General features: G+C 45.1%; 1 protein-coding gene across 3 annotated transcripts in view; it reads right to left on the bottom strand.

Annotated features, from left to right (window-relative positions):
- Window positions 1-220: 220 nt before the first annotated feature.
- The window catches only part of MBD4 (methyl-CpG binding domain 4, DNA glycosylase), a 33,087-nt gene continuing 21,059 nt past the window's right edge, over window positions 221-12,248 (bottom strand). For 2 of the 3 annotated variants that reach the window (XM_073591761.1, XM_073591765.1), the window contains 4 exons: window positions 11,340-11,474; window positions 7,114-7,263; window positions 2,549-2,652; window positions 221-486 (listed from right to left, as the gene is read on the bottom strand). In XM_073591761.1, coding sequence (XP_073447862.1) covers window positions 409-486; window positions 2,549-2,652; window positions 7,114-7,263; window positions 11,340-11,474 — 467 coding nt within the window. In that variant the 3' untranslated portion in view covers window positions 221-408. The remainder of the gene's footprint in view (window positions 487-2,548; window positions 2,653-7,113; window positions 7,264-11,339; window positions 11,475-12,248) is intronic. The other variant, XM_073591762.1, reaches the window with a different exon arrangement.

Genomic DNA, 12,248 nt, shown 5'->3' with positions numbered 1-12,248 from the left:
AAATCTGCAGCAACTGTGTGATGCCATCATGTCACTATGGACCAAAATCTCTGAGGAATGTTTCCAACACCTTGTTGAATCTATGCCACCAAGAATGATGGCAAAAGGGGGTCCAACCTGCTACTAGCAAGGTGTACCTAATAAAGTGGCCGGTGAGTGTGTATGTGATGCTGTGTTGTGAAGGGGACAGCAAACAAACAACTACACAGACAAGAGCTGATTGTATTATACAAAATATGTTTTATTACCCAGATTTCACAGATTTAATTATAAAAAAGTAGAATATTACAATATATAAAGAATTTCCGTGTAACAAAATAATTTATGTACAAAATATAAAAAAGGTAAAATACAAAAAAAATTTACAGATACGAGACGAGTGTCTGCTGGACGCACAGCGATCGTTCCTCATTCCAATCCAAGTCTCTCCTTGTTCTCCCAGAGCCAGTCATGGTACTTATTTAGCTTGTGGTCCTCGGGCTGAACCTGGAAACATATCATAGATACATTGTTTAATGTCAATGTATAGATATTGTCTTCTGAAAAGGGACCTGAATTTACAAAGTAAAGACTTTCTATATTATAGAGAACATCTAGAAATGTTAATTGTGTCCAACAGGTACATTTTCTGGAATTCCTTCTGAAAACTTTGAGGTTCACTTCTGTACCTTGAACTTATTTTAAAGCAAAACTCTGGTAAGCTTAAAAATGATCCCTTGCAGTTGGGCCGCCCCCCCCCCCCCCCCCCCCCGCCCGCAAGGGGTTAATGGCATTTTTAGGTATAGGGGAGAGTAAAGGGCCTGTAACTTACCTTATTCCTTATTAACTCCTGAACTCTGCACCCTGTACACATCGCACTCCTGAACACTGCACCCTGTACACAACGCACTACTCCTGAACCCTGCACCCTGTACACAACGCACTCCTGAACCCTGCACCCTGTACACAACGCACTACTCCTGAACCCTGCACCCTGGCCGTAGCGCACTCCTGAACTCTGCCTGTAGCGCCCTCCTGAACTCTGCCTGTAGCGCCCTCCTGAACTCTGCCTGTAGCGCCCTCCTGAACTCTGCCTGTAGCGCCCTCCTGAACTCAGTACGTAGCGCCCTCCTGAACGCAGTACGTAGCGCCCTCCTGAACGCAGTACGTAGAGCCCTCCTGAACGCAGTACGTAGAGCCCTCCTGAACGCAGTACGTAGCGCCCTCCTGAACGCAGTACGTAGCGCCCTCCTGAACGCTGCATGTAGCGCCCTCCTGAACGCTGCATGTAGCGCCCTCCTGAACGTTGCACGTAGCGCACTCCTGAACGCTGCACTCTGCACAAAGCACACTCCTAAACGCTGCACGTAGCGCACTCCTGAACGCTGCACTCTGCACAAAGCACACTCCTAAACGCTGCACGTAGCGCACTCCTGAACGCTGCACTCTGCACAAAGCGCACTCCTGAACGCTGCATGTAGCGCACTCCTGAACGATGCACTCTGCACAAAGCGCACTCCTGAACGCTGCACGTAGCGCACTCCTGAACGCTGCACTCTGCACAAAGCGCACTCCTGAACTCTGCAAGTAGCGCACTCCTGAACTCTGCAAGTAGCGCACTCCTGAACTCTGCAAGTAGCGCACTCCTGAACTCTGCAAGTAGCGCACTCCTGAACTCTGCAAGTAGCGCACTCCTGAACTCTGCAAGTAGCGCACTCCTGAACTCTGCAAGTAGCGCACTCCTGAACTCTGCAAGTAGCGCACTCCTGAACCCTGCGCTCTGTACGTAGCAAACCCCGGTTACAACAGGCCCTTTGAAGTTAACCAAACTGCTGATGTGGCCCGCAATGAATGAAATAGAGTTTGACACCCTGGGCTAGGGAAAAAGCTAATTAAATGACCTTAACTCTCACTCCCACAAGCTCCTCCTCTCCGTGTGACTGGTCCACCACAGTTGCCTCTCCAGCCAGTGGTTTTAGCTTTGAGGTCATCGTGTACAATGCAGGACCAGCAGTCCTGCATTCCACTGCAAGTGAGGATGAGCTGGAAGACGAAAGAGGAGAGCGCCGGCTGCTGGGAGAGGGAGGGATAAGAGATTTAAAACTGTTTTTTCCCTGGTCCAATAGACAAAAATTAGCATTCAACCCTTGCAGCGCAGAGGTCCCCCAGTGCAAGCGTAGCTTTTAGATTCCAAGAGTTCAGCTTTTTATTAAAATAACCCCCGTTGACCCTCCAATAAATTGCTTGTTCAGGCACTTCCTGTTATATGGTGACAACACTATTTCCCTGTCCCCCAGCTGAGCACCTGCATTGTCACCCTTTCACACGGGCCTCTGATGGAGACAACAAGTGGTTGTCTCAACACACATTATGCCAGCGTAGACCTCTGTTGTCACCATCCGTGAACCCAATCTCATCACTGGAGTACAGGCAGGATGTGGCAGCAAAGAGGCCGCAGAAGATCAGCAGGACTGATAGAAAGTGTGAATAAAAAATGAAAACTAGGATTTTTGTAAAAAAAAAATGGAAATATGATACGCTTTGAAATATGGGATGTCCTTCAATATACCTCTTTCCACTCATTCACACAGAAGATCCGATACGAATCATTTCCATATTTTCCAATTCCGTGGAGTTCAATCGGATAACGCCACTTTTTTGTGAGATACTCTTCTGCAGAACAAAAGAAAACACAATCATTAAAGACTTACTAAACCTAGAAGCCTGCAATCACTAAACAACAGAAAATCCCCCTAGTGGGGCTTTAATGCAGCCAATGGTATATGAAACACAAAATACAAAAATGTGTTGTGATGGCCATTTTAATTTGGTTAATACAGCAAGTACTGACAACAAAGAATTTGGGACATAGACTTAAATCCAAAGATGAAAATAGGAAACAATGCCAATAACAGAGGACAGTGTACAATACAATTACATCACAGGCAACAGTATACAATAGCACAAAGATGTTGGTTGTGTGAGATCCTGACGCGTTTCGACCCCAATGGGTCTTCTTCAGAGGATAGGTATGTATAAAAACTGTAAAAATGTAGACATGTGTCAAGCAATTTCAAGCCAAAACAGAAAGAAAGAGTATGTAAACAATTCCATATGGTGTATCTTTACCAGTCACGATGTACTCGATGGTTACAAGTGGCCATAATGTGAAAGAATATCCCTCTTGATGTATCCCCGATATCCTAGCGGGTGGGCCAGTCACAAGGGGAGCGAGTGCCACCCACACGTCTTACAAGGAATCACACACTATGTAACCCCAAAGGGGCGGAGGGAGAGAAGGGGGTACACACTGCACCTGCGATAAAATTACAATATATATATTTATTAAGTGGCGGGTTCCAAAATAAGATTTGTACGGCAAAAGAGTCAAAAGAAAAATGTGTCTATTTGCTATTACAATTTCGAGAGTTTTAGCTGGATAACGGGCGTGGTGGGATGACGGAGCCATGCAGGAGGGAAGACAACAAGGATAGCAGGTGTGAGGGAAAAAAGTGAGGGAAGAAGAGTGAGGGAAAAGAAAGAAAGGAAAAGATGAGTGATGAGCAGGGATGGAATGGAGGGGAAGGGAAGGAAGGGGAAGGAACGGCGGGGAGGTATGGTATGGTAAGGAAAACACATATATAATGCATGGGTCGGCTCCCAAACTATAACTATATAACTATAGGTATATCATTGCCACCACACGATAGAACAATCTATTTATGGCCCTTTAACTCCTTCCATGACCTTCCCTCTCCCCCCCTCTCCGTGTTATAGCCACCATTTAGTGGCCCGGGGGGCCGGGTCCCTTGGGGGGTGGAGACGTGACACACATGCCTTCCTGGCAGGGTGGGGAGGCGCAAAGGGTCCTGCGTCTCTCCAAGCGCCCACTAGGTGGACGCTATTTCTATCCCTGCCAGCGGCGTTCCGGATCCCCTCCGGACGTCCTGGCCTCCCGCGCACGCGCGATACCACGGGCGTGCGCGTGACGTCACGACGCTCACGCAGTTGCGGCGGGGGTGACGGTGGATCCGGGAGAATTTCTCTTCCGGAACGCCGAGGGAGTCACACCAAGGGCGCCGCCATTGCGTCGCTCTTTCCTCATGGGGGAATGGATGGAGGGGGAGGGACACCTGCACCTGCGGGATACTTTGGCAAATAAGTTCTTCTATAAATTAGGTTGGCAATAGGGAAGGTCCAGTTGGATTATTTGTTTCCACTGGACGCTTCTGTGCTGCCTTATCATCCCATTTGGTGGTAAGTACATATTCTCTACTGATTCATACACCTTCTTACTGCGTTCATCATGCTCGGTTCTCACCACTAATGTTATATATTTTCTTTCATCTTGTTTGAAATTCTGATTTACCCGCTCCATAATCCGTGATATCATGGACTATTTTCAATTATCTTATCGGTAACCTTATTTATTTCACTCTTAATCCTATGCCCCCCTCATTCACTCTGTTCTTCTCACATGTCACTCACATACTCACACCTGCTTGGGGGCTTTTCTGTTTTGTTTGGTTCACGACCATTCTTGGTTTTTTCACTTTTCACTTTTTCTGGCCCCTTGATGGGCCTCTCCTACACTCACTGGTCGCTACACTTTCTCTCTGTGTTCTCAGGTTCCTTACATATACGGACGTGATTTGGGAGCCGACCCATGCATTATATATGTGTTTTCCTTACCATATCATACCTCCCCGCCGTTCCTTCCCCTTCCTTCCCTTCCCCTCCATTCCATCCCTGCTCATCACTCATCTTTTCCTTTCTTTCTTTTCCCTCACTCTTCTTCCCTCACTTTTTTCCCTCACACCTGCTATCCTTGTTGTCTTCCCTCCTGCATGGCTCCGTCATCCCACCACGCCCGTTATCCAGCTAAAACTCTCGAAATTGTAATAGCAAATAGACACATTTTTCTTTTGACTCTTTTGCCGTACAAATCTTATTTTGGAACCCGCCACTTAATAAATATATATATTGTAATTTTATCGCAGGTGCAGTGTGTACCCCCTTCTCTCCCTCCGCCCCTTTGGGGTTACATAGTGTGTGATTCCTTGTAAGACGTGTGGGTGGCACTCGCTCCCCTTGTGACTGGCCCACCCGCTAGGATATCGGGGATACATCAAGAGGGATATTCTTTCACATTATGGCCACTTGTAACCATCGAGTACATCGTGACTGGTAAAGATACACCATATGGAATTGTTTACATACTCTTTCTTTCTGTTTTGGCTTGAAATTGCTTGACACATGTCTACATTTTTACAGTTTTTATACATACCTATCCTCTGAAGAAGACCCATTGGGGTCGAAACGGGTCAGGATCTCACACAACCAACATCTTTGTGCTATTGTATACTGTTGCCTGTGATGTAATTGTATTGTACACTGTCCTCTGTTATTGGCATTGTTTCCTATTTTCATCTTTGGATTTAAGTCTATGTCCCAAATTCTTTGTTGTCAGTACTTGCTGTATTAACCAAATTAAAATGGCCATCACAACACATTTTTGTATTTTGTGTTTCATATACCATTGGCTGCATTAAAGCCCCACTAGGGGGATTTTCTGTTTTTTAATTCTATATTCGGGGTGTGCAGCCTCCCTGTCCGTACTCTAGAGTGTCCTTTTTTCTTATTGCCTGCATTCACTATATCTGGTCTCCCACAGTACACAGAACATGGAAATGCAATTATTTTAGTAAATATAAACTGCTAAATACCTTTTCACATCAGCAGTATAGAGCAGTCTTGTGACTTCTATCAGTGTCTGGTTAAAGCTTGTAGGAGGAGTTTTCATTCTCCTCTGACTGTCCTATGAGGCTGCAGGACCCCTGACCCTCTGTCTGCATAGTGCTGATTGGCCCTGTTCTGATCACATGCACTCTCCAAATAAAAAAAAAAAAAAAAACACACCTCTCTAGCAATACACACCAAACTGAGCATGTGCAGAGCGACTCCAAGGCTCTGTTTTATCAGGAGATGGATTGGGGACAGTGGAAGAAGGGGAGGATCAGAGAAGACAGGCTCAAACAGCCTTTTTACTAGACATGTGCACTGACAAAAAAATGTGGTCGTTTTTGTTTCATTCGTTTTTTGCTTTTTTCGGAAATTCGAAAATTCAGAATTCAGAAATCCGAAAATTAGGATTTTCAAATTTCTGAATTTCCGAATTTCAAATTTCCGAATTTTGAATTTTCAAATTCCAAATTTTTGAATTCCGAATTTCCAAATTTCCGAAATTTGTAAATCTGAAAAAAAAAAAAAAAAAAAAATCAGTAAAATTCGAAATAACTATTAAATTATAGGTATTGGAATTTCCTTTCAGATTTGGCTGTTAGTGAACGTAACAAATACAAATTTATCTGAAGTTACGAATTATCTGAAATAACGAATGGCGCATCTAAACAAATGGAATGGAACAAATTAATAATAAATAATAATAATAAAAAGGTTTTATTATTATTATTGTTATTTATTATTATTAGATCGTTACGTTCCATTCGTGTAGATACAGCATTCGTTATTTCAGATAATTCGTTCAAATACGTTCACTAACAGACAAAATTTGAAAGGAAATTCCAATTTAATATTTATTATTAGTTATTATTTCAGATTTTCGAATTTTCAGATTTTCATTCTTTTGAATGTTCAGATTTTCATTCTTATTTTTGGATTTTAAAAATTCCAAATTTTAGAATTTTGGAATTTCCTAATTTCAGACATTTCGAAAATTTGGAAATTTGAAAATTCGGAATTTTGGACATTAAAAAATTTGGAAATTAACAAATTTGTCAAAATTCATTAAAAAACTAATTCGGAACTAAACGAATTGCACTTTTTTGTACTTTTTTGTACTTTTTACACACAGCGGAGGAATAACCCCTTAGGTTCCACAGTGAGTATAACAGGCATGCTTTACTGACTATACAGACTGATTTTACTGTTGTGGGTTTAGTAACACTAAATATTTTAGGATTATGGAGTAAAAAGCGGAATTTTCATTTTTTATATTTTCTTCCCTGGTTCCTGCCCCTCCCCCCTCACCAGCAAGGAAATTAGGTGAGCTCAGTCTGAAGTGTTGGCTCTTGTGCCTCCACCCCCCTCCTTGTACCCGGGCTGTATGCACACCTGAGAACCTCACAATGGTTTTTGCTCGCAGTTCATAGAGTCCGAGAGGCTGTAGCATGTCCGCCATGTCCTTCCAGTCCGCCATCCGGGCGACCTCCGCACCGGGGTACTTCTTCAGGAAGCTCCACAGGACCGGAATCGCCATCTTCCCTGTAGAAGACAGGAGAGTTCAAGCCGATACAACATTGAGTGTAAGCAGTTTAGGTACCGGAATTGGCCTTGGCATCAACCTCTTGCAATGCCCTGTGCAGCAAAGCTCAGGCTGGGAGAGGGAAAAGCAGGACTGAGACATAAGGTGTGCTGAATTTGGGTGAACCTGCAAGAGCGCTTTACCGCTCCGGCAGCTCTCTGTTGCCGGCTGCGGTAGGGGGGAGTGTGGTGTGCGATTCAGCATATCACACAGCCCCCCCCCCTTTTTTTTTCTTCTTTTCTGTACAAACTTTATTTGAAGTATACAATACGTACACTTTGTTCATGGCAATGTACCGCAGCACGATGAGCTGCGCCTCTGTACATCAGTAGGTGACTCAGAGCGGTGCGCTGCGATTAAAATGCAACACGTCTGCATTTTAGTGCAGCCCAAGGCTGCGTTGCTGTGTGAATGGGACACATAGGAAACAATTGTTTCCTGTGCATCCTTGCGGTGTCACCACGGTATGTGTGAATTCACCCTTTAAACATACTGGCAGGAATAGAGGGCAGAAGGATGACCTTCTCAGTCTGCTGCTGCTCCTTCACTGTCTATTTAGCAAGCTTGGGATAAAAGGAAGAAGGGGGGGGGGGAACAACACTGTAGCTCTTCTTCAATCTATAAATGTAATGCACAAAAGGGTGGCCTTTTGGCTGTGCTGTGTGGATAGCTGTATTAATCTCAGGAATGGATGGACAGAAATAGAAATCAAGGGATAGTGGGGGTGTGCTGCAGGGTCCAATGATGCCAGCTGCTGGGGGGGATCTATTGTTGCCGGGGGGAGGTCTTATGTTGCTAGTGGGTCGATTGTTGCTGGGAACGATCTACTGTTGAGGGAGGGGTCTATTGTTGCTAGCTGCTGGGGGTCTGTTAATGCTGGCTGCTGTGAGATCTATTGTTGCTGGTGGGGTCTATTTTTCCAGGGGTGGGTCTGTTGCTGTGAGGTGGTATTTTGTTGCAAGTGGTCCATTATTGTGGGGGGGATCTATTTTTGCTTTGGGGTGGCTATTGTTGTTGGCTGCGTGGGATCCATTTTACAGTTTTTTCTTATTATAATTACCAAATTCCTACAGATTACTTATCACCACAAAATTATACTTGGTTCTGTTTTCTCTAAAAAAAAAGCTTGTACTGGGAGGTGGGTAGGGGGTGGAAACAAGGGACAGTGCTCGGAGGTGGGTAGGGGGTGGAAACAAGGGACAGTGCTCGGAGGTGAGTAGGGGGTGGAGATAAGGGACGGTGCTCGGAGGTGGGTAGGGGGTGGAGACAAGGGACAGTGCTCTGAGGTGGGTAGGGGGTGGAGACAAGGGACAGTGCTCTGAGGTGGGTAGGGGTGGAGACAAGGGACAGTGCTCTGAGGTGGGTAGGGGGTGGAGACAAGGGACGGTACTCGGAGGTGGGTAGGGGGTGGAGACAAGGGACGGTGCTCGGAGGTGGGTAGGGGGTGGAGACAAGGGACAGTGCTCTGAGGTGGGTAGGGGGTGGAGACAAGGGACGGTGCTCGGAGGTGGGTAGGGGGTGGAGACAAGGGACGGTGCTCGGAGGTGGGTAGGGGGTGGAGACAAGGGACGGTGCTCGGAGGTGGGTAGGGGGTGGAGACAAGGGACGGTGCTCGGAGGTGGGTAGGGGGTGGAGACAAGGGACAGTGCTCTGAGGTGGGTAGGGGGTGGAGACAAGGGACGGTGCTCGGAGGTGGGTAGGGGGTGGAGACAAGGGACGGTGCTCGGAGGTGGGTAGGGGGTGGAGACAAGGGACAGTGCTCGGAGGTGGCTAGGGGGCGGAGACAAGGGGTGACTCAGAAAGGAGGAGTTTCTGCACCTATTCTCTGAGAAAAAAAAGGCTAGCTTAAGCCAATAATTAGGAAACAGAAAAGATGTATAATTATAAGTATATAAGTATTTCCTGCTTCAAAAGTATGCAAACAACAGGTACTCTTTAACATAAAACCGTATTATCTCCAATCTTAAATTATAGTGTGGAGCTTCTTCCTTTATTATAATCCCACAATCAGCTCCGGTGTTGTCATGGGAAACAAAGACCTTCGGACATCTCTTTAAATATACTAAATCACAAAGATGGAACACCTAGTGCAGTAAACCTGAGTGCATCATTGGGGATGCCCCATTCGATTCCATTACTTTTTTAGGATTTTTTTTTTTTTGCAATACAACTTTATCAACTTTTCATCCACTAAAAAACAGGACACATTTTCAAAAACAAAGCATATGCTAGACTAGTGTAGAATAAAGTTCCTTCAAACAGCGCACACATATCACAAAGGGGGGGGTTTAAAACATTGGGCAACAGAAGAGGTTGGGGTGATCTAAGGTGTGAAGGTGCAGGAATTGGGGTGACTTGAGGTAATAAAGTGGATGTAAACCGGATTCATTAAATTTGAGCTGGGCACATATCTGCAGTGTTTTCTTATCTCTCTTCAAAGCCCTATGTCCAGTAGCTGTTTCCTGCTCCATTCTCCTGTTATCAGTCTGATAACTTCTGACAAGTTGTCCATCACATATGATCAAAGGGGCCTGAGTTTTGTGTTGGGGAGGATGCTCTATATATAGATTAGCACTGAGCTGAGCAATTCCACCAACAGAGCTGGGAGTCTCTGCCTATGAGGAGAGGTGGTGTGTGCCTTTCCTCCAATCAGCTGTCTTGGCTGTATGCCCAGGCTTCACTGCAGTGCTGAACAGGAAGAGAAAATCTCCTAACACATCTGAACTTTCTAAAGAATATATAAAGATGAAGACAGCAGATATACATGTAAAACTTATGTAGGGAGATTTCTATCATCTCTGTGTATCTGAGGCTGTTCACTTCACTGGGTATATGTGAGGGTTTACATCCACTTTAACGTGCAGGAATTGGGGTGATCTGATGTGTGAAGGTGCAGGAATTGGGGTGATCTGATGTGTGAAGGTGCAGGAATTGGGGTGATCTGAGGTGTGAAGGTGCAGGAATTGGGGTGATCTGAGGTGTGAAGGTGCAGGAATTGGGGTGATCTGAGGTGTGAAGGTGCAGGAATTGGGGTGATCTGAGGTGTGAAGGTGCAGGAATTGGGGTGATCTGAGGTGTGAAGGTGCAGGAATTGGGGTGATCTGAGGTGTGAAGAAGTCAGGGCTGGGCTCAGCACTTCTTTCTCAGAGCTTTCTCTGAGCTGGCCGCTCAGCTGTCGGCTAATTGCCAGCTCCTATCTCTCCACATTTACTCAGCTGTTGATATCCTGCTCCTCAGTCCTGCCTACTTACAGCGGAGTTCCACACAAAAATGTAACTTCCACTTTTCGGAACCCTCCCCCCCTCCGGTGTCACATTTGGCACCTTTCAGGGGGGAGGGGGGTACAGATACCTGTCTAAGACAGGTATTTGCACCCACTTCCGGCATAGACTCCCATGGGAGTCTATGCCTCTTCCTGTCCCTCCGCGCTGTCTCCTGGGAAACACACAGCTCCCAGGAGAGCGGGGACCAGTTACGATGCGTAGCGTGACTCGCGCATGCGCAGTAGGGAACCGGGAAGTGAAGCCGCAACGCTTCACTTCCTGATTCCCTCACCTAGGATGGCGGCGGCAGCTGCCGAGAACCGAGCGGGTTCTCGGTGTCGCCTGCCGACATCGCTGGACCCTGGGACAGGTAAGTGGCCATTTATTAAAAGTCAGCAGCTGCAGTATTTGTAGCTGCTGGCTTTTAATATTTTGTCCAGTCCAGAGGATCTCTGCCTTTGCCTTGGTCAACATCACAGAGACTATCTCCTGCGATCCTGTTCAAGACTTGCTTTGCTGACATCCCTTCTGGCTCCAGATCCTGCTTGCTGTTTCACTACATTGATCCCTGACTTCTGACTTGGCTGACTATCCGTTCTGGTTACTGAACTTTGGCTATGTTTTGACTACGTTTGTTCTCTTTACATTTGTTATTAAACAAATGTAATTTAACTGTACTTCTGTCTCGGCCCGATTTCATGGTTTCTGACAGAAAGTCTAGGATTTGGGGCGATCTGAGGTGTGCCGCACACAAAATCCAGAGTTTTACTCACCGGAGGTCTTATTCAGGAAGATGGTGGCAATGAGAAGCTTCCATGGGTCGTGGAAAAGAGTTTCTTGAACTAAGTTAAAGGGTGAGCGAGGAGGAGTCCATTTGGAAAAAGCTTTTCGTCTTGGGGGTTCCGGAGCTGCAAAAAGAGAATAAAATACATCAATAAAACAACAAAAAGAGAGTCACATGACATTACTCTTTGATGTGGAGGATTGTGCAAAAAGTTAGTAGACTACAAAAATCTGCAAAAGTACAAAATTGGGCATCTACCGTCCTTAAAGGTCCCGGTCATATCAGACACGCCCACAAACTATTGTACCTTCCTCTGCATTTAAAGGGAACTTGCAGTATTTTTAAATTTTCTTTTAATATGTGAATGTAAGCAGTTTAAGCCTTTTGCTGCCACCGACGTATATCGTATGCCAACAACAGTGGTGGTGTTTAAAAAAACAAAACAAAAAAAAAAAAAAAAACAGTGAATGGGTGAATGGGAATGTGCAGTATTTTTTATTTTCTTATATTTTGTGAATATAAGCAGTTTAAAGTAAGTTTGCGCTTTTTAATGCAATATATTTAGTTAGACTTTTGTTCTGGCAAAGTCTCAGTTTTGTACATTACACCTTTTAGGTTTTGTAGTCTACTACGTCATATACACCTTTCTTTTTTTTTCAACACAGACCAGGCTTTTTTTGGTAGCAAATTGAACACATATTTTATTTCCTACTCCTTTTTGTTGTAAATAAATAGTAAAAAATTAGGAACAACACAAAAAAAAAAAAGCAATATCCTATAACTTTTCCCATTGCAATGTTTATGTAACTTTTAGACCCCAATGAAAATAGTACCACTCAAATGCCCCCCCCCCCCCCAAACCTGTATCAGCATGTGAATAGACTGGTGCAAAACAGAC

This window comes from Aquarana catesbeiana, linkage group LG07 (assembly GCF_042186555.1).
Source record: "Aquarana catesbeiana isolate 2022-GZ linkage group LG07, ASM4218655v1, whole genome shotgun sequence".
Classification (NCBI taxonomy): domain Eukaryota; kingdom Metazoa; phylum Chordata; class Amphibia; order Anura; family Ranidae; genus Aquarana; species Aquarana catesbeiana.
This window is presented reverse-complemented; position numbering and strand designations above follow the sequence as displayed.